General features: G+C 41.1%; 1 protein-coding gene across 1 annotated transcript in view; it reads left to right on the top strand.

Moving 5' to 3' along the window:
* Positions 1 to 23,519, top strand: part of cntnap2a (contactin associated protein 2a) — a 398,850-nt gene that overhangs the window by 156,285 nt on the left and 219,046 nt on the right. The window contains exons 2-3 of the mRNA XM_026179392.1: positions 2,684 to 2,794; positions 22,102 to 22,295. Coding sequence (XP_026035177.1) covers positions 2,684 to 2,794; positions 22,102 to 22,295 — 305 coding nt within the window. The remainder of the gene's footprint in view (positions 1 to 2,683; positions 2,795 to 22,101; positions 22,296 to 23,519) is intronic.

Raw genomic sequence — 23,519 nt, forward strand, 5'->3', positions numbered from 1 at the left:
GTCCATAGCCGTGAAGGAGCTCTCGTGTGCATTTGTTTGTGTGATAGAGGATCCTATTATCATTAATTAGGATGCAAGAATAAATTTGGAGACTCTTGAGCATGACCCAAAGATTTCTTGTAATTTCATGACCAGATGCTGCTGCACGAGAGCTGCACCTGTGGAACAGCTGCAAAAGGAGATAAGCAGGAACACATTACTAGCTGTTCTGGCATGGGTTGCAGCTGGTGACACGGGCTCACCTGAGTCATTTTAAAAGAATCGTACCTCCTCACACAGTATGCAAACAGACTTTTTAAATCCCGCTGCCTGAAACCACGTTGTTGCCCTTCTCTCCCATTCTATGATGCTGAGTCAGACGCCTGACAGTTGCAAGTGGACTTTGCTAATATTCCAGGGTGACATGAATGTGCCAGAAATGTCATTACTTTTTATAAAGGAGAACCTTGATGTCTCTGTGCATATCCACCTGCCAAAGCAGGCAGCAAAAGGAGAAAAATGTGGAGCTCTTTCAGACCACAAGGGAGGCTTTCCAAAGAGAAATGCACACTTGCATGCAAGCATACAAAAGGACACACCCACACACATTGTCACGATTAGATATTTTCCATTCTCTATGAGCCCACCTGTAACACAAACTCTTTGAGACTTTCACCAGATGTAGTCTACTGTACACACACACATGTGTGATCTGTCTATGCACATTCACAGAAGGAGAAACAACACTCTTTTCTAAATTTGACTCTCCCTCATACATACTCAGACTCTGTGCGCACACACACACGTAGTGGGACATGACAGAGAGCTAGTGACTGTGCCTACCTGACCTGACAGACCATTCACAAGTTCTCTCTGCGTGGAACCTAATGTACTGGAAGAGGGGAGTGTGTTTGTGTGGATGAGAGAGTGAAAGGGGTGGATTGAGAGAAAAGAGAGGGAAGAGACTTAATCACTGTGTGCATGTGAGGAATATTCAGTATTTCTTTCCTTTGATTTCTGCTGTGTTTGTGTGTTTCATATGTATTCCTCTGCCGTCACGTTCTTTGTTTTCTCTTGAGAGCACTAGCAGAATGTTAGCTTAAAAGTGAGGTTATGAGGAGCATCGCCGTGGTGGTCTTTCAGATAATTTTCTTCACAGCAACCCCAATGAAACTTCTATTTAAATGAAAGAAGTTGACATTTATATCTGTTTGCAGAAAAATCAAACCTAAAATTTCATCATAGTCATTTATAAATGCCTACTTCGTACTTCAAATTTCAGAAGTGAACAAATGCAGAATAAATATGTGTAGGGTTTAGGGCTGCCACAAACGATTATTTTGATAGTCGACTAGTCACCGATTATTTATGCGATTAGTCGACTAATCAGATCATCATCCACTGGACGTAAAACTACAGCTTATTGCACCAGCAGCATCTGCTCTTATATAACTATCATTAGCTTACAGCTTTAAGCTTTTAAGGTGCTAACTAAAAATAAAGACAAGATGATAGTTTATTCAATTTTAATGAAATTTGCAGATTGTTTCGGTAAAGTTTAATAAACTCCTTGCTATCTAAAATATAACAGGACACCGGAGTATATTCTCCAGCATCTCACACTTCTGATAATCAGCTGTCTGCTTGACGTTTATTCAGCTGTGTAAAAACTATAACTTTAATCTCAGCCAAACCGATTTACTCAGGAACAAATAAAATACTAAAAAAAAAGCCAAACAATAACATTTTTAATTTATCTAAGTGACTCATATATATTTAACCTGAGTCACGAAAGACGGCGGTGGGTTTGAAAACAATTTGCCGGGAGTCCGGTGTTCTCACGGCGCTAGTAACCTAGCCCCCGGCTAGCTATCGAGCTAGTGGGTAACAGACGTCTCCGAAAACGTCGGAGCGCTTTTGAAAATATGTGGTGTCCTGATAAACTGAGCAGATATTTGAGGTTTACACAGCTACATTCTCGCCTGAAAATATGTTAAACGTTTATTTTGTGACCCAGAAAGAATAATAAGAGTAATATTAAAACTAACTAGCTACCGCCATTGTTGGAAACTAAGCTGGGCCGCGCTATGAATTCTGGGACACAGCTGCTTCTTCTTCTTCGGGGTTTAACGGCAGCTGGCATCCTTGTACATGCTGTGCTGCCATCTTCTGTTTCAGTCCGTTATTACACTCTTAAATCCTGCTATTATTCCTGCGTCTTTTGCGATCTTACAAAGCTTCAAACGACACGTCGACTATTAAATCAGTCGTCGACGATTTTGATAGTCGACGTAATCGTGACTAGTCGACAAATCGTGGCAGCCCTAGTAGGGTTTAACCTCAGGCTGGGGCAATTCATTTTAGCCACTTGTATTTCTCCTCTGTTTTGATTGGTTGTTTGGTTTTTTAAATCAGCTTTGCATCTGCATTTAGTTACCAGGCCAGATTGCCTGTTAAGGTGGATATTTTTGCAATGTGTTCGTGAATTTGCCAAATTGGTTTGACTAAGTTGAGATTTTCTCATAGAATTACAGTTAAATAGGATTTAAAATGACCAACAACTACTTAATGTATTTTCTATGCATGAAAAAGTGTGTATGTAAAGCAAAAAAACACAGCTCTTTATCATATCCTCTGTTTTCTTCCAACGTCCTCTTCTGTTTCTCACTCCTTCTGTTTTAATATGCGTTCTTTCTCTCTACAGAAAAGTGTGATGAGGCTCTTGCCTCTCCTCTGCCTCACACAGCCTTCACCAGCTCGTCTGTCTTCTCCAGTGGATATGCACCTGGATATGCCAAGCTCAACAGGAGAGGAGGTATACAAACACACACAGACATACGTGCATGCGGACACACACATGCGGACAAGCCTACAGATGGCCATGTACTCACACATATATGCATTCTGTTGGAGGGCTCTGCTTACATGCAGTGTAGACAGAGATAAAAGTAAATACCTAATTCAGGTACGTGTACATGCAGCCTTATGGATGATTTTAGAGATGACACACTGTGAGATAAACATTCAAGCCTTCATCGAGCGACACACTTCTCAGTGCTGCACAGCTGCTCTCACCACCTTCCTCCTCTTTTTCTCTTTTCTTTCTTTCTACTTCTTTATATTTCTTCTCCTCTCATGCCCTCCCTCTCTTGGCTTCAATCATTATCTCAGTGACTCAGACTGAAGCTCATTTCCACATCAGTCCACAGCAAAGACAGATAGGGACAGACAATTACACCCCTCCGTGTTTATACAATTAATAATTCATACTTTCCCATCTAATATAGCCGCACTACAGCTGAGGCAACAACTCTGACATATAAAAGCAAGGTAATCTGGTATGTTTAATCATACCAATAGAATTATTTCTACTAAATGGGACTGCAGCTCCTGTAATGACACCCACCAACAACCGATTAAGGAAATAGGGAAGGAAACAATGAAAAAATGAAAAACAATTTCTCAAAAGGATAAGGAAAGGATGGTAAAAATACAGTTTAGCATTCTTCCCACCAACACATTTTCTTTTCCTCTCCTGGAGGATAGCGGTCCTTGGAGAGCATGTAATGGATAAAGTGTATATATTCAGTTTATTTTTGTAAAAGCTTAAGTAATACTTGAATGAAAATAGCTGTAGTGTGCATTTTTGTGAAATTTACTTGCGCAGAGTGATGTTGGAGTGACGTCTTTTATAAGTCATTTTTGGATGCACAATTCTGGTCCACCGAAGGGGTTGTGTGTGTAACGCCAGACGGCGTCTTTTTAGCGACGTCTATTATACTTCTAGTGTTGACGTCTGTAAGACCTTTGGGTAGGGACTATTTATGGTCCAAATGTGGTTGTTGTGGACGTCTTTTAAATGTCAAACTTGTAAGACTCATTTTAGATGTCATTTTTATAATGCTTCTGATTGTATAGGCTCTGTAGTCCCATGTTTCCAGAGGGTGGAGGGCATATTATCTGTACAGAAACAGTTATGTTTAAAAGGATGCAGAGCGATTAGCAGACATCTCCAAGATGGTGCGGGCTCCTGAGCTAAAGCAAAAGTGAGCAGCTGCGTGGTGGATTTCAAGCAGAAATATCATCTGTGCATTGACAAAGACTGTCAGGCAAATAGTCCAGTTCATAAATACACACTTTTCGTATTTTACATCTCCCAGAGCAGGCCACTTCACAAACACACTAGTTTCGTCTTACACAGCTCTTCACAATAAAACAGGATACTAACCTCTCTAAAATAAAAACAAACGGTATTTAATGCAAATACTTTTTTAACTTATTAAACACATTTTACTCCTTTTAAAATGAATACCAAAAATTTTATAAATACTTTAACCATTATTACTTCATTTACATTTCAACATGGAATTTAACATGGATTTTAATGTTTTTAATATTTTAAAAAAATAACAGTTTTAACCTAGTTACAAATAAATAAGGTGATTAATTAAAATAAATAAACTAGTTAAAGAAAAACAGGGAAATTTAAAATAACAAACAAAACAAAAAAAAAACATGCGCTAAATAAATTAGTAGGTCAACACATAATAAAGCATCTTTGTTGATAAATAATCTGTATTCATATGTATCATGTTGAGAGAAACAATGTTGATATTTGTAAATAAAAAAAACATTACATTTATTAATCATGTAAATTCCCTGCACAAGTCATAGACATCTACATGACGTCCAAAAGATTACCCTGTCGAAAGTTCAAATGTTGAATATCATATTGATTTTGGGAGACACTATTTCTACTTTTAAGATTAGGCTTAAAACATTCCTTTTTCTAAAGCATATAGTTAGGGATGGATCAGGTGACCCTGAATCCTCCCTTAGTTATGCTGCAATAGTCTGCTGGGGGATTCCCATGATGCATTTTGTATTTCTTCTTCAGTCACCTTTCTCACTCACTATGGGTTAACAGACCTCTCTGCATTGAATAATACTTGTTATTAATCTCTGGCTCTCTTCCACACCATGTTTTTTGTCATGTCTTCCTTCTCTCTTCCTAACCTGTCGTGGCAGATGGCCGTCCCTCCCTGAGCCTGGTTCTGTCGGAGGTTTCTTCCTGTTAAAAGGGAGTTTTTCGTTCGACTGTCGCCAAAGTGCTTGCTGATAGGGGGTCATTTGATTGTTGGGTTTTTCTCTGTATGTATTATTGTAGGGTCTACCTTCGGATATGAAGCACCTTGATGAGATTCTCTAAGGTATAGTAGCTGATGACGGTCAAGGATTCCTCTGGAAATCAGTTTGGATGTGAACGTTACAACTTCAAGACAGATTTACTTAACTTTAAAATACTATAATTAAACATTTATAATGCAAACTGCATTAACTGTTGATGTGCGCCAACCTTCAAAATATGACATTTGTAACAGTTGTTAAAGTAAGAAGTAAAATGTATTTGCATAGCGCTTCAATAGACAAGAAAGCAGTCATGAAATATTTTACAGAGGTATCAATTAAAAAAAGAAAACAGCTGATATGTGTTTAAAATGATCTCACATGAACCAGGTGAAACAACACAGAATTCAAAACACCCAAATGCTTGTCTAAATAGATGTCTTTTCACCTGTTGTTGAAAGCATGTCACAGAGACAAGCGATGATATCAAAACATGCTGTACAGTTTCTGTCACAACGGGACTGAACGGACTCACACGCAGGCTCTAGGTCTTGAAAGCACAAGAGTCTTTATTATGATGCACCAGGTGATTATTTACAAAAGTGAGGGGAAAGCCGGGCTCCAGGGGTCCACACACGAACGGGAAAGACACGCACACTCTCCGTCCACTCCTCCTCACACTCCACTCACTCGGGTAACACAGGGGTAGGTCCAGGGAATCTGTACACAGAGACACGAATGGGTAGTTAGGTAAATCGCTATGAAACACTTCTGAAGTCATTGAGCTGGGGTTACACTGACGAGGGTCGGCAACGGTCCAGTGACGAGAAACACAGGGCTGCCGTCTTATAAAGGAGCTGGATCACTCGTGATGAGCCACAGGTGCGTGGGCCAAGGGCAGGAGCCCGCAGGTGAGCTCCGCCCAGGCAGAGGGAGGAGGGAAAGAGGGGAAAGGAGAGAGCAGGAAAAAAATATAAAAAAGGAATACAAAACATATGTAGCCGTACTGAGCCGACCGGGTAGGCACAGAGACCCTGACAGTTTCTGTGTTTTAGCTGTAGAGAGTCTCCCTTCGCTCTATCATTTTGACTTGCATTTAGATGCAAGCAGCTACATTTGACAGCCAAATGTACTGTTATTGAGCCACCATTGTGATTAACAACAAACAGTTTCCATCAGCTGCTGACTTTGTGTTAAATGTGCCAAGATTATATTGAGTTAAAAGTGATCAGTGGCTAAAACTACCAAGTAATCATCACTCTGTAAGCATGGAGACCACAAAGTGGTAGAATTGCAAAGGAAATTGTATTTGCTATGAACGTATGTCTGTTTGTTTGTTTGTTGCCATCTAAGAAAAGCATCCAGTGAGAAATTGGTTTGATTGTGAATGAAAATGGTCAAATCAGTATTGATTTCCTAAAGGTCATACATGAAAATGAAAACTGGCAGCAACGTGGAGACCAAAGACCAGGAAATGTTAATGAAATTAGGCAAATATCAACAGTGGTAGGGAGTAATTGTTGCTTATGCAAAGAAGGTGGGCACAAGCGATTAAGTCATCTACCAGTAGGAGTAAAGAGTAATGTTGACTGAGATATGGCAGCGTGAGAAAGGGAAGGGAAGGCATATCAGTATTCACAATACTAGAGACATAATGCACAAATACAAACCCTAACTCCCCCCAAAAATATACATATTCAAGCAAAGATGCATGAGAGTCATCCATATTGCACATATTCTTAGAATTACAGTGATTTTCTTTACAGACAAAACATGCACTGAATGAGAAAACAAGCGAAAAGCCAATTTAGCTTCTACATGACTCATGCTCACATTTACAGAAACCCTGTGAGGCATGACAAAAACAAGTCCACACATTAAACACTCGCACTTTCACTGGAACACAAACATTTCAAAGCACTTGTATTGACAAAAACAGGACGGCACTACACATTTACACATATTATAAGGAGGGGTTCCTTCAAGCCGTTACATTTGGCAGCCAAATTTGCCGTCAGTGACATGAGTATGTGCTGATAATCCAATCTACTCCAATCTCCCAGTGCCATGGAACAGCAGAGGCACAAAATCAATGGGACACACCAATCATCTTAAGCTAAGCACATTGGGCTGTGAACGCTGACAGCTATTAGAGTTTTAGGTTATAGTGATGTGCGCGTCGGGTGTGTGCATCCAATTTTCGATGCACAGTCCTGTAGATGTGTGTGTGAATGAGAGATGGAGTTAGATGGTGCCATAGTGATTTTCCAGCAGGCAGCTATCTTGTGTAAGCCTGCCAGTTACCAGGATCCTGGTGGTCATTCCTACTTTGCTTTTTCATTTTAAGATGACACATTTTATTAGTTTTTTATAGGCACAGTATGTATTTGTGTGCCTTTATGTACAAAATGACTAAACATGAATGGGCTTGTGAACATTGCTGTATTCTTAATTGTTCCATTATAGTGCTAGACCTTTTTTTTTTACTTAACTTATAAAACAGAGTCACTTAAGATCCTTTAATTAACACATTATGTTATTAACAAAATTGCATCTTATTTAAACCAGAAAAGATTGACTGTTAACAGCTTTAGTTCATTTTTCTTAGAAATGTATTATTAGATGTGGCGTGATGCTAGATTTGTTTTGTATTTCTACTTTCTTTTTTTTTTGCACTTACATAAATCAAGCAGGGACAGTTCTGCCTCTGCATTCTAAAAACAGTCAGAAAAGACTGTTTTGTCTTTCTTTTGTTAACACTTACACAGCACCTTCCTCCTCAATTATTTAGCATTGACACAGTGCTTTTATCTGTATCTAAGCACTTCTATCTAACATTCACACACTCACACTTGGATGGATGGATCGGGGCAACCTGGGTGTCAGTATCTTGCCCAAGGATACTTAGACACATGGACAGGAGGATCTGGAGCTCAATCCCCCAGCTTTCCCATTGGTAGACAAGAAATATACGCAGCACCTGAGCTACAGCCTCCTCCTTTGCCAGTCTTCTTTTAATTTGCAATTTCTGCGTCTCACCATTTTATCTCACATTTACCTCCCTCCATCTTTTCCCTTTTTCAACCTCCAACATTCCTGCCGTTGTTATCTCTCTCATTTCCCCTAATAGTCTTGACTTTCTCTCTCTCTCACCATCACCCCTCACCCTCTCCCAAATGTCCATGCTCCCACCCCCCAACTGTCTCCCTTTAGTGTTAGTTAATGTGCCAGGCCCTGTGAAACTCAAGGACGTCAGACAAACGAAAAGGTGAACCAGCTTCTCTTGCAGCCAAAAACCTTTTGGTCTAGATAGACAAGTGCGGGGGGAAAAAGAGACAGGTAGACATGAAGAAAGACCAGATGACAGCTAATGAAGTGTAGAAAAAGAAAAGTTCTTCACATCTCTTCAGCTCTAAGATTTCAACCACATACATGTTTGAAAAAGGTCACAAAACACTTTAAAGACTGACTACTCGTTTGATAAAATATTAAACAGTTGTAAAATACAGTGTGCATTCATTTTATTTGAAACTGCTGGAGTAACCCTTGTAAAACATGTGTGACCCTGAATAATAAAATGGTCAAAATCAGAGCCCAGCCCATAGCTGCTGCTATGCATCAAGCATCTACACTTTCTGTGATGCAACTCATATCAAATCTTTTTGCAGACCATGCTTGCTTAACACCCCCGTCTGTCTTGTTTAAAGTTTCATCTGAAGAAAATTACTTTTTATTTCAAATTTGTTGTGCCCAAGGTTAACTTGGAATGAGGTCAGTAAAAGTTTTCTCATTTGCTTTGACATGAAAAGGGGCGTCAGGGCATTAGACAGCCGCTTACATAAACATGATTAATACTAATAAGGCCATGGTCCTGATATTTTCTTGGCTTTCCTGTGCCATTTTGTTTGGGTTTTGTTCTTTTTACTTTCTCCATTTCCTATCCCTGCTGTGTTATTCTGTCTTTGTCATATTGTTTAGTGTTTCAGTTTTGGTTGATTATCTTTTGGTTACCTCCAGTTTGAATTTAATAACTGATTTCCATGTGTTTTATTGACTCTCTTTGTCACTCAAACTTTGTGATTGTCTCTCTCTTTTCCTCATTGCTTTCATCCGTTTCCTGCTTCCACCTGTGTCTTGTCTATACAGTTAGGTCCATATATATTTGGACACTGACTTTTTTTTAGTTGTTTTTTTTTACCTGTTTACTGAAACATTTTCCAATTATAGTTATATAATAGACATGGACATCATATGTAGACTCGCAGCTTTCATTTGAGGGTATCCACATTCAAACTGGATGAAGCGTTTAGGAGATTCAGCTCCTTAACATGTGCCAACCTCATTTTAAAGGGACCAAATGTAACTGGACAATTGACTCAAAGGCTATTTATTGGGCAGTTGTGGGCAATTCCTTTCTTATGTCATTATCAGCTAAGCAGATAAAATGACTGGAGTTGATTTGATGTGTGTGTCACGGTTGCGGCGACAGTCGTGTGGTGCCTGGGCGAAAAGGACCCAAAATGCAGGAACTGACTTGTTGCGAGTGAGCATTTTATTTACAATGGGTGAAGTACAAACAGAAACGAGGGTGGTAAGGATGGCACTAAGACACGAACCTGAACTGGGCAAAACTAATAAACCTACACAACATACAGGGAGAAACACGAGCTGAGGGCAGAGAGACGGAGAAACACCAACTAACGCCGATGAACTGACAACGAGCACAGGTAAACACACATGATAAATACACACGGAGGGAATGAGGAATGGCAAAACAGGAGGGAGGCACAGCAGATCCTAATTGATATGACAAGACACGAGACACAGAACTTCAAAGTAAAACAGGAAATATACACACAGACAGGGATGACTTGACACTAAACAGAGGGAGCACAACACCAAATTCTAACTAGGAAAACCTTAACAGAAAACATCACCAGAACACAAGATAATTCATTAATACAAAAGCCCTGAGTCACAGACTCAGGCCCATGACAGTGTGGTACTTACATTTGGAAGATTTTGCTGTGAACAGAAAACATCATCGTCAGAGGAGGAGTCCATGCAGGTGAAACAAGCCACCCATAAGCTGCAAAAACAGAAGAAACCCATCTAAGAAATTGCTGCAATATTAGGAGTGCCAAAATCTACAGTTTGGTACATCCTTAGAAAGAAATAAAGCACTGGTGACCTCAGCAACACAAAAAGACCTGGACATCCATGGAAGACAATAGTGGTGGATGATCGCAGAATTATTTCCATGGTGAAGAGGCTAATACAACAGCCAACCACGTGAACAACACTCTCCAGGAGGTCGGCGTATCGATATCAAAGTCTACAATAAAGAGAAGACTCCATGAAAGTAAATACAGAGGGTTCACTGCAAGGTGCAAGCCACTCATAAGCCTCACAAATAGAAAGGCTAGGCTGGATTTTGCTTTTGGACAAATGAAACCACGATCAACCTCTACCAGAATGGCGGCAAGAAAAAGTATGGAGAAGGCGTGGCACAGCTCCAAAGCAAACCACATCGTAATACACGGTGGGGGCAGTGTGATGGCTTGAGTATGTATGGCCCCCAGTGGCACTGGGACACTAGTGTTTATTGATGATGTGAATGAGGACAGAAGCAGCTGAATGAATTCTGAGATGTTCAGAGTCATGCTGTCTGCTCTAATCCAGCTAAATAAGTCAAACTGAAAGAAAGACCCCAAAACAAACAGAATCTGAAAATAAAGGCCTGGCAGAACATTAAAAAGCAGGAAACCCAGCACCTGGTGATGTCCATTAGAAATAAACATTTTATTTTCATTTATTTAATTCGTCCAATTACTTTTGTGCCCCTGAATAAATGTTTTAGTTCCAAAAATGTTTTTGTTCAAGCCAACAAATTACAGCTGAAAGTCTGCACATTATTTTATTCAAAATTGATTGTGGTAGTGTACGTAAGAACCAAAAAATGAAAAAAGTTGTCTCTGTCCAAATATCACTGGACCTAACTGTAGCATATATATAGCCCTGCCCTTCTCCAACTTTCCCAGCTGATGCTCCTTTTGGATTGGTGTGTTTTGTGGACTTTTGTATTTCTTTTTAGACCTTTTTGCAGCAGCCAAATAAAACTTTTGCTTTCTGTTGTGCAACCTGCTTCTGTGTCATAAAAATAGTTAAAACACCTCTTGACTATGGGCTTTGGCCATACATTCCAATGACAGTTCTTTCTCTGGTTATGTCGTTGGAATTTTGGATGTAAAAGCAGACCATGAGCCAGAAAAAGTAAAAGATGTGCTCCAAATAGGTTTGCACTTGTCACATAGCAACCACAAGAGCTGTGATCTGCATGTGTTCAGTGCTGCCAGTTGAAGACAGATGCCCTGTGGATACAGGTTAAAATAGAAGAGGAATGGATAGGATAAAGACAATGGAGACTGGAAATGTGTCGAGGTGAGGGTGAAGAGGAAGACACTGTGGAGTGAGAGAAAGAAAGAGTGGGAACAGACAGGCATGGGAAAAGAGAACAAGCTGAAGATGGGAGGACATGGTAACCGAGCTGTGATAAGGCCTGAATGACTGATAATTTGGTAGAAGCTGTGTAACTACTGACACTTTGGATTCCTTTTTTTTTTTCAATGCAATCTCAGAGAAGTATCAAATTTCCATGTGGGTACATCTCATTATCTCTGCCGCTCTGGAACAACACTTGGTAATGGGTTATTCCCACATAGCCGTCATTCAGAAAAAACAAGTCTAAAAAGTATTTGCGCTTTGTACAGAGACAAACACTCAGACAGGGTAAGATAACAATGGATGCCACTTTTATGTGAAAAGTGAGAGATGAGTAAACCCATGCCTCGGTGGATGTACCTACAGGCGTGTGAGCACATGTGTGTTGCTCCGCGGTGCAAACGTGGCCAAGCATGAGATTTAGCTGCTAATCACAAACACGTGGCCACTGATCCTTACATTCCATTTTCTTTTTCAACCTTTCTCTAATTCATATCCCTCTATTTCTGTGCTCCTCTGTCCTTCGTCTTGTCTCTCCCTGCCCTCCATCTCATCCTCTCTCTCCCTTTGTCTTTCTCTCTATGTCATTTTCCCTCCATACAATTTCTATTTTCTACTGTAACATTCTCAATCCCACACTCCTTTTTCACAGCCTGTCTATTCTTTCTTCCCAAACCTCATTAGCTATTTTTTTCTCTTCTCATCCTGGTATATACTTTTCCAACTTTTTTTCCAAGTTTGAAAAAGTTCCACTCTTATACCTACTTATTCGAATGAAGGACGTCACAACCGCAGCACAACTTTCCTCCGACTTCCTGCACAATTAACCACATTCCCTTTCCCTATTCATGCTTTACTTTTCACTGTCATCTTGCAAACTTGTTTGATGTCTCCAGCCATTGCAGTCATCCATCGATAATGGCGGTCCTCTCCTAATTAAATTACTCTGTCTCCATCCGCTCCCTTTGCTCCATGACAGAAAGATGAAGTACTAGCAGAGGGCTAACCAGCTGTTTTCTCTCTGCTCCCTTTTTCCGGCGGCCTCGCATTCTAATTAATTAAGACGTTATACTTTTTGTTAATGTGGTTTTGGTATCAAAAGCGGCACCTTTGATAAATACACTCACGCATGTTCTCTCGGGTGCCAGAGCACACAAACATAAAGCCACACAAAGACGCCATGAAACATTTCTGAGCAGGATGCAAAGACATGAAATCTGCCATGTGCACATGCCAACCCCCACATTCACCCACACTGTCAGCGAGACAGAGGAGAGATGTTCTCTTGTTTGATGCTTGCCTTGCCACTGTCATGTTTGCTTGTATGTAATGCCTATCACCGGCTGTTCGTCATCCCTCCACAATCACACTGCATCTCCATTACACATCCGCACAACTCTGACCTTTCACTAAATAAACTCTTTTATTTAGAAATCTTAATTTCCAGTTTTTCTCTGCAATATCCCCTTTCCCCTCATTCGTTATGTTCATCATCTCTGAGTGACTGCGAGAGCCATTTACCCATGAAAAAGTAATTAACAGCAGATTTTATATTTCCTTTCTAGGAATGGAAAATTAAAATGACCTTTTTCATTATCATACTCAAACAGATGACCACACTGCATATACCTATATACATTTTACACTCCAGGAAGAAGTGATGGACAAACCAATGGCTTGTCCAAATATATAAACCTAGAGCAGGGAATCCAGTTTACAGCGTACCCACTGATGAACAAAGAGCAGAAAACACAGCAGTGCAACACTTGCTGAGGCGGTGGAACACTGATTCGGTGTACAAAGCAACCAGAGGGAGCTTTTGTATCTTTGCTTGTGGTTTGGACTAATGACACACTGTAGTCCGGGGTTTTTTGAACTGTGTGAGACGTGATCCACACCGACTACATTAGCTGGGATTCTCAGAAAGCATCCACTTTTGGCGATGGGTCCCAAAGGCCACCTCCTGGTGTGATTTTCTCACTATTATATCCCCCTCTCTTTCCTTAATAAGTATGTTGCTGTTGGTACATGTATCTGTGCCCTCCACATTCTTGGGCTGATTTTTATTGACTTTTATTGTATTGTCATGTATTTTCTCACACACACACACACACACACACACACACACACACACACACACACACACACACACACACACACACACACACACACACACATGCACAAACAGACACATCACTTCAGTTCTTTGAGATCTTAAGAAGTGGGTGTATGTGATTACAAATTAATTTATATGGACTCTTATGCTTGTGTGTAAATGTTAGTGGTCACCATCAGTGTGATACTGTTATGATTCAGCTGCAGAACACACTTCAGCTGTGTGTGGTTACTACAATACTGGGTTATCTGTGTCATCACAGATAGCTCAAACCTTGTTTTGCACGCTTGGAGAAACTCCAGCATTCTTTTAGTCACTCGTGATTGCTCCTTTTTTGAATCTCTTTAATCTCACACCGCATAAGGACATTTTTATTTTATTATATTTTCATTTCATCCTTCCTAATAAGCTGTTTAGTTCAGAACACCAGTTTTAGGGCCCTTAAAAGAACTAGTCACAATTAAAAGAGAATCGGTCATATGATTGTTGGGTTTTTCTCTATATGTATTATTGTAGCATGGCACTGTGGGTGTAATGTGTAAGTGACCCAATACTTTTGTCCATATAGCAATTTTTGCAACCTTCAATTGTGCATCACTGCACAGCACATCATGTATCTCAGTCACGTTTAATAGAAACAGCAATGCACTCTAGAGTAAGTTATTAGGTTCTTTATTTTTATAAATTTTACCTTGATCTGCACGGTCCATATTAGTTTTTACAGGGTTTTTTTTCTCTTTTTTGCTTCCTTTTAACATTACTTTATTCTTCAATGCTGACTTGTATTTTGGAGGAAAAGGGCACATAAAGTGTCTATTATGAAGTCAAGGAGCTTGATATTTGCAATACAGATCTTTTAAAAATAATAAGCTTCACTGGGAAAAAAAGTGCTTGTTCTCCATCCTTTCATGCTCTTCTGATCTTTTTCTCAGTGCTACTCACCTTTCTCCTCTCCATCGTTTGTTCCTCTGAGGCGCTTTCTTTGACCTTCTCTGCTCCCTTGCTCTCTTCCCTATCCTCCCCTCCTGCTCCTTCTCTCCTCCCTGAACATCTGTGTGTGTGACAGGCGAAAGAACGGTGACAGTCCCCCGACACTCCTGCCCTCCCCTTTCTCCTCCCATTTCCCCTCCTTTTCTTTGGCTGGCTCTCCTGTTCACTTGGTCTCAGTCTCTCACCTTCCATTCCCCCACCGTAAGGCTCCTCCATCTCTACTTTATTCTGTCAACCTCTTTTTGCACCCCCCCCCCCCCCCCCCCCCCCTCTCTCCCCAGGGCTTTCACCTTTAACTGCACCTCTGTTCTTTTTTTTATATATATATCACTCTTCACCCTCCCATGCTAACCTCTGTCAAGCTGCACCTCCGCCCCACTCATCTCTCGTGTTCTCCTTTTTCGAGGTCTCTGCTTTTCTCTCCAAGACACCTTTTGCCCACTTTTCGTGTCTCTGAATTTCTTTTGCTCCACTATGTCCTTTGTTTGAGTCACATGTTCTCCTCCTGACCCCTAACACTCAGCTCTTTAGTCCATTTCTTTTTCCCCCCTCTCTCGTTGTTTTTTATTAGTAATGAGAATCTTTTGAAAACACCTACCATCACTTTCATGATCTTTTGAACTTACATTTCTCTCTGGACATTTCTGATCTTTCTCCTTCTCGTTCCCATCTGTTACTTTTGGTAACCCTGTAACCCTGACATGTCTTCTGCTCCATCGTTCCTCATCAACTTTTCCCCCCTAATTATTCCCTTGTCCTTTAATTTACCCCTTTACTCCATCCATGAGTCTTCGTGGATTTCAAAGTCAACTAAACTAGACTGAATCATGCTTTCTTTTTTCCCCTCTTTTTCATCATGCCATCCTCATCCTTTTTCAAATGATAAGAAAATGAATGTATATCCAACAAAGGAGAATAAGCTCAGACTCTTAGCCAGAACTCATTCAATAAAATGAAAATGGCAGAAGGTGTCGGCAGAAGTGGGATATAACCAACAGATGTAAAAGAATGGGGCAGGAACAAGGTGCCAGAAAGGAGTTGGGTACGCTGCAAGAAGGGGCTAAAATAAAAATTAGGTTTGAGCATCAGGTAACTGGGTCTGGCAGAAAAGAGCAATAAATTCAGTTGAAGTATTGGGAAGTGTCAAATCTGCAAAAATGTCAAAATAGCAGCACACCCAGAGGAAAAGAAAAAGATGTGTGAATCTACAAAATGTGTTTTTATGCCACATACCAAATCAGACTTTGTGCAGTGTTGACAATAGGGCTGCCACAGACGATTATTTTGATAGTCAACTAGTCACCGATTATTTTTGCGATTAGTTGACTAATCAGATCATGCATCCATTGAACGTAAAACGTACAGCTTATTGCACCAGCAGCATCTGCTCTTATATAACTATCATTAGCTTACAGCTTGAAGTGTTTAAGGTATGTGCTAACTAAAAATAAAGACAAGATGATAGTTTGTCTCGGTGGAGTTTAATAAACTCAGCCGTCTGCTCCTTGCTATCTAAAATATAACAGGACACCGGAGTATATTCTCGAGCATCTCACACTTTTTTTTTTTTTTTTTGCCTGTCCCGTTTGGCTCTTTTGCCATCAGAATTGTTGTCTAAACGCAAAGAAAGATGCCAACGGATTTACTTTACCAAATTGACCATCCCAGCCTTGCCATAATGGTCCATTTGATTCACCTTTTATTGTTTATTTTATTTTCACTTACTGAATACGGGACAGACTTGACTGGGGGAAAGAAGGGGAGAAAGAAAGAGGGAAAGAGAAACAGCTGAGAAGAGGGATGGGGGAGAAGGGCAAAAACCAAAAACCAACAGAATGAGCAGAAAAAGAAAAAAAAGAAGAAAAAAAAAAGCATATATCAATCACCTGGATCACCTGCTGAGAAAGAAAAAAGAAAACAAGCAGAAGAGAACAAGAGTAATAGAATAAACAACATCACAATGATATATGGGAATATGACAGTAAATACTAAATATTAAACATTATTGTGCAGCACATAAGATCAACAGAACACAGTGTGCTTTGAGGTAGGAGCCAAAAAGGGTGTAGTTTGTGTGTGTGATCACCCGTGTGTACACCTGTGAGCATGGACGCGCTTGTTTTTTGTTTTTTAAAAGGTTCCTTCATGTAATGATCTGCTAGAGGGTGTGGGGGGGGGCCACAGCCCCGTCCTCCAGGGCATGAAGTAGGTATGGAGGAGATCAAAACTCCAGACATCCAGAGGCCCCCAGAACACAAGAGACCAAGGAAGACCAACAGAGGGGCAGCCGCGCCACTGTCCCAGAAAGAGCTGAGGAGAGTCCCAGATGAGGGCTCACTCAGCAGCCGCGGAGCAGAAGCCAGGGGGAGTTGCAGTGACGCGCCCGTGAGCTCCGCCGGCAGCCAGCCGTGCCTGAGTGACCGAGCCCCAGGCCGAGAGGCCGGGGGCACCCCACCTCCGAAGTGGCCCGAGCAAGCCCCAGGCTCCAGGCCCCGATAAGCGGCCGCCAAGGAGTGAGCCGGTGTGTACCTGGACGCCCACCCCCGGACACAAAGAACCACCAACGCACCGACGTCTGAGGGAGTCCGCCACTGGCAGGGGAAGTGGTGGTAGGGGGAGATAGGCCTCCATACCTTGGAGGGCCTAAGATGTCCCCAGAGAGGTGGCGCCTGACACCCAACCTGACATATAGACACAGACATACAGGCACACACAGATACAAACATCCATTCCCACCCTCATGCTCTCATATGCACTTACTCCACACTCAACCAACGTGGAGACAGCCATAAAGAGACGCTGTACACACGATCACACTCCCCAAGCGTACTCTAAGCCCCGGGTCTAGGTACCCTTGCCCCTGGAGGGGGGGGAACTGCACCCAGACCCAGGTGGTGTTACCCTTTTCCCTGCGGTGGGGGGAGGCAGACCGCCCCGACTCCGCAGCAGCAGGGAGGCCCCACACTCCAGACCGCAGTCGGACGGCCAACTCCTCCTCCTAGCCCCCTCGCTCCAGCAGGTCGCAGAGAATGGGGGTGAGAGAAGACTCCAAACCTCCCTCCACCTGCTCATTGTAGTGTTGATGCATGTGTGTTCTAAGGTGCATTTAAAACCCAGGAGGGCATGGAGCTACCTGCCAGAGAGCAGCAGGTAAGCGCATGGTCCCTCCTGCTGGCCCTCAATGTCTACGTGTATTTAACATTGAGAGGTGGGCAACGACGCCAGGGGTGGGGTGTACACCCTGATGGTACTTTGGATTCCGTGTATCGTGCCCACCCCCAAGATCCTATATGTATGTGTAATGAGAGTGTGAGTAATGTGAATGTCTAAGTTGTGGGATAAAATTGAGGCAGGGGCAGCCAGAAGGGGACGGGGGGGGGGGGGGGGGGGTGGCCTCCTCTGCACCCTGGTGACATACCCCTACTCCAAGGTCCTGCATGTGTGGGTGGTTGTGATGGAGCGGGAAGAGGGAGGCAGCTGGAGATGGGGAGGGAAGGAAGGGAGGGGCAAGTGACCCCTCCCTGGGGCCAGCTCCCCCGCTGACCCCAGTAGGCACCCCCATACTCCGCGACCCACCAGGGAAAGGGGGCCCAGGCCCATCCAGACCGGGGCCCAGCGCAGCAGCGCCTCCCGGCCCCACAGAGCCCAGGACAGTCCACCCAACCCCACCACAGAGAAAACTGCACCCACCCCACCATCTCACACTTCTGATAATCAGTTGTCTGCTTGACATTTATTCAGCTGTGTAAAAACTATAACTTTAATCTCAGCCAAACCGATTCACTCAGGAACAAATAAAATACTGAAAAAAAGCCAAACAATAACATTTTTAAGTTATCTAAGTGAATATATATCATGTTTAACCTGAGTAGCGAAAGATGGCGGTGGGTTTGAAAACGATTTCCAGGAGTCCGGTGTTCTAACCGGGTCTAGTGAGCCTAGCCCCCGGCTAGCTATCGAGCTAGTGGGTAACAGACGTCTCCGAAAACGTCGGAGCGCTTTTGAAAATATGTGGTGTCTTGATAAACTGAGCAGATATTTGAAGTTTACACAGCTACATTCCCGCCTGAAAATATGTTAAACGTTGATTTTGTGACCCAGTAATATTAAAACTAACTAGCAGCCGCCATTGTTGGAAACTGAGCACGGCCGCGCTGGGCCACGCTATGAATTCTGGGACACCCCTTGTACATGCAGTGCTGCCATCTTCTGTTTCAGTCCGTTATTACACTCTTAAATCCTACTACTTATTCCTGCGTCTTTCGGGATCTTACAAAGCTTCAAACGACGTGTTGACTATTCATTCAGTCGTCGACGATTTTAATAGTCGACGTAATCGTGACTAGTCGACTAATCGTGGCAGCCCTAGTTGACAACAACCGATACTACTGTGAAAGCAACTGAAACTACTTCAAACTTGAAGAAGAGTTAAAGCTACACTGAAACTAACATAAGAGAAGTCTAGCTTCAAGTGATTTTGTAAAATCAATCAATCATTCAATGAAAATAACATAATGCCCCAAAACTACTTGAATCACTAAACAAATATGAATGAAGTGGAACTACCTGGAAGCTGTTGAAAAATTTAAATAAACTCCTGGTTTAATTATGTAGCTCACAACACCCTGACACTTAAAATTAGAGATTTAAAATTCAGCCCCTGCAATTCTCAGTACCCAGCAATGACCAATTAATTCGCCTAGAACAATGTGTGAAAAATTGCTAACTTCTTTTCTTTGTGTTATTCATCGGCTACCAGTAGAAACTGTGCACTCAGGCAAAAGGAGAATCTGAAAATATTACTGGCAATATTCTAAAGAATGGAGAAAGAGAAATAAAATCGTGGGTTTTTTTGTTGTTTTGTTCTGTTTTTAACCAAACTTTCCTCTCCTTTGTTATTTTTGCTTTTGGTCATGTCTATCTCCTTCTTTAACATAAATGCATTTTACCTTTTTTTCCAGTCCATCTTCACACATCTCATCTCTGTCTTCCATCAGAGCCATAAAAGCCTCTCTTATTACTCGCTTTACTCCTCGTCTCATCCATCTTCCTTGTTTCCATTTTTCTACCCTCTCCCTTCTCTTGTCACCAGCCCACGGCGCACACCTTCTCGTCACTCTTTCCGACACCCCATCCTCCTATCTTGTTCAAAGTATCACACTGCCTTGGTCATTGTCCGCTCAGCTTGCGTTCTTAATCTTTATTTTCTGCTGTCTGTTTACTTATCACCACCGCTCTGCCCCTCCCAAACCCAATTTCTCACCTTTCCTTTCTCCCCCCTACCCTTCTCTTTTTTGATAGTGTTTTATCCCTCCACGGGAATGGCTTTGCTGCAACGGGTTTTTGAGGTATTGACGTTTCCACTGATATGGGCTTGGTTATCTGTCAGGTCCGGGGCCGGAGTGTAATGGCTCTGTAATTGGATAAGGTATAGGATTTTTGTCAGTAGGGTAAATTGCAAACTGCCTCACCCTCTATTTTATCATATGACTATCATCTCTCATTCTTCTTCCACTTCACTTAGCGCTCTTCTCCCACTCTCCTGTGCCTTTGTGGTCTTACCCTTTTCCCCTGCCCTCACTTTGTCCACACATTTCAGTTTTCACTTGGAAAAAAAACCCAAAACAACATCTGTCACTCTCCAACACTATCTTATCTGCATGTGTGTCCTTTAGACAAGTGAGTCTAGAAGAATGAAAGAACTGACATAGCCAGTTCAGAGTCTATCCACAAGCAAGCTTTGTGAGCTGTCTTGTGGACAAGTCCAGGGAAAAAGTATCTACTTCTCCACACATCTGTTTTATGCACCCCTTTGTGCTTTCTTTTTGGTATTTTACAATTCTAATAGTAGGAAAGACACACTGTAATGTTGACATTTATGCCATATTTTGTTTTGTTTTTTCTTCTTATCTCTGGCTTTTATTATAACGGCAAATGAAAATTAGGTCAGTGTCATCATTTTTTGTTCCCTTGCATCTTGCAGTTGCCTTGCTCTTTTGTTTCTGGACCATTTACCCTGAGGTTCATTTAACCTGCAAGGTCCAGGGGAGTTTGGCCTTTCCCGGGTAGACAACTGGAGGGGTGAAAAGGGGACAAGTTTTAGGGGACACATGAGAGTTTAGCTGGCAATGAAGACAGAGCAATGAGTTTTTAGGCTATCGCAAGGACGTCGACTGCCACTGAGGGGATTAGGAAACAAAACACAGCCATCTACCCCATCAGTCTTCACTATAGTCATAGGAAAGTGGCACTGAAACACTCGCCCTTGTTGTTCTCAGAGATACTCATTTTCAGATACTCATTAAAGCAATACATCACTTTTGGAAGAAGATTTTTCCACAATAGTGCATCTAGCCCCGGAGATCATAACCTTTAACCCTTTTAAGTTACGATGGCTTTCCAAGCATATTTGATGGTCTTCTAATCTATTCAAAACAGTAAAGAAGAGGTCAAACAATTACTCTGTACTTTTGAGCAAGTAATTTCCCTCAGGCCCAATGCCCACTTTGAAAATAACCGAAAAAATGACTTTGTATTTATTCTAACTGAACTGTGTACAGTGAAAATCAAAATCCATGCTCCACCAGGGGGGTAATTCCACTTTAATCTGCACTCAAGGATGCACATATCAAACAAAAGCTTAGCTGAAAATGAACGGAGACATAACCATATGTAGGTGTCAAGACGAAATGGGTTACATGACAGCACTTGCAATTTGACTTATAGGCTTATAGTCTCATTCCGTTTGTACAGGCTGTTGTTGTATTTTGGGATGAAAAGATAGTGTTCTTCCAATTTAATTGTATTTTGTTGTTGAAAAGTGATGATTTCAAGAATGAAATGGATGAAAGTGATGCTCGAGCATTTCAAAAGTGTCTTTATGTCTCAGCTACTGGCATTAAAAACGAATCCTTCTTGAAACCTCATAAATACTAATGACCTTCCTCTTGAAGCTGAGGCATCTTCTATATTGGAGAACATATAATTCTAATAATCATAACAGGGAGCGTATTCTCCTCATTCTTGTGAAACATCTTTATTGTCAGAAGGCTCTCTCCCTGTATGCAAAGCATTTAATAAATTATTACTTCTACACTGGTGCTTGCTAGGAGCAAATTTCTGGGCTACACTCTGGTGGACACTGACCATTAATAATAGGATCGACTAACCTTGTAACGATTAATGCTTTTTGCAAAATGTCATTATTGGAGTACGGTGAGTTTCTTTACCTGTCTTGGATTCTGCTCTAACAGAAGTCTTTGCCAATAAGATACAATTGCACCTCACTTTTGTATAATTTTTTATCATACTGCTAAAATTATATAAACTATTTGGGGAAAACTGACCTTTGATGTCCTACTCATTATGAATAATTACTGACTTTGCAGGAGCCGGTGGATGGTCACCTCTAGACAGTGACCATTACCAGTGGCTACAGGTGGACCTCGGTTCAAGAAAGCAGGTGAGCGCCATAGCAACACAGGGTCGCTACAGCAGCTCTGATTGGACGACGCAGTATCGCCTTCTCTACAGTGACACAGGAAGGAACTGGAAACCTTATCATCAAGATGGCAACATTTGGGTGAGTGGACCAGTAATTTGTGTGGCTGTTATGCGTGTGTGTCAAATGCACAGGTGCAAACTATAAGACTATTAAAATGTTCACATCCTGTGGCCCACACTTGCTTCTAAAGCATCTCATCTGTTTTGGATTACTTCCCAATCACCTTAATTTACCTTAATTTCAAATATGTGAGAGTTCTAGCAGTTTAATTCAGTTCTTTTCTACACCATCGCACACTGGGACAGCTATTTAAAGTAGAGTAAATGACTTGCTCTTGAAACAAATGATGGCATTTCATTAATCCAAATATTGCTAAGTCTATTCTCAAGTCTTGATGGTATATTGCCAAATTGGGTTGGAATTTCAGTAACACCATCAAACTAGAAACTAAAAAAAGGGCAGTTTTGTTTATAAATGTTTTTTTTTATTGTGGAGTACCCCAGGACTCTGTCTTAGAGACTATTTTATTGTCTTTTTTGCTAGTATTGTTTTTAATTATGTTGTTTTCATCCTTATACAGATAACATTTAGCTGTGCACTTGAATAGGGCTTACTACTAAAATCTCTGAAACAATTGATTATCTGAAACTAAACTTACTGCTGATAAATAATGGAACTGAATTTTTTGGTCATTTACGACAAAATTCACACTCCTTCTTAAGATTCCTTAAGAAATAATTTTATATTAATTCAATTCAATTATATTAATTATATTCAATTTAAAGGAAAGCCCTGCAAATATATTTAAGAGCATTCACAGAACAATGCTGGCAAATGTTTAGGTAGATTTTTGAGGCTGGAGTTAGCTGTAATGCAATTTGACATGTACATATGTCAACGTGGTTACTAAACTATCAGAAGAAATGCTGATTTTGACATTCTCTTCTATTCTAAATTGGATAAATTTGGTTTATCTAAAATAAACTTACAAAGATTTACACTGATGCTTTTACAAGCTTTCTCTTTAAAATGTTTTTTTTTAATTTAAATCAGCTGTCAAGCTCTGTTCCTAACTTAGCTTTCACTAAATGTCTTGTTAACCTTGTAAGGCCAAGTGTATCATATTTGATATTGTTGTTTTAAAGACCTCTGTATCGTCAGTGTGACTAGCGTCATATATACAGTCAGATACATGCAGTGCTACTGTGAGCAATAAAATGCTCAAAAATGCCAGATTAAAACTCATATATACACATTTATTTACATTTATTTGTATTTATTTTAATTTGTCAGAAGGTTCAA

Source organism: Astatotilapia calliptera, chromosome 9 (genome assembly GCF_900246225.1).
Source record: "Astatotilapia calliptera chromosome 9, fAstCal1.2, whole genome shotgun sequence".
Lineage (NCBI taxonomy): Eukaryota > Metazoa > Chordata > Actinopteri > Cichliformes > Cichlidae > Astatotilapia > Astatotilapia calliptera.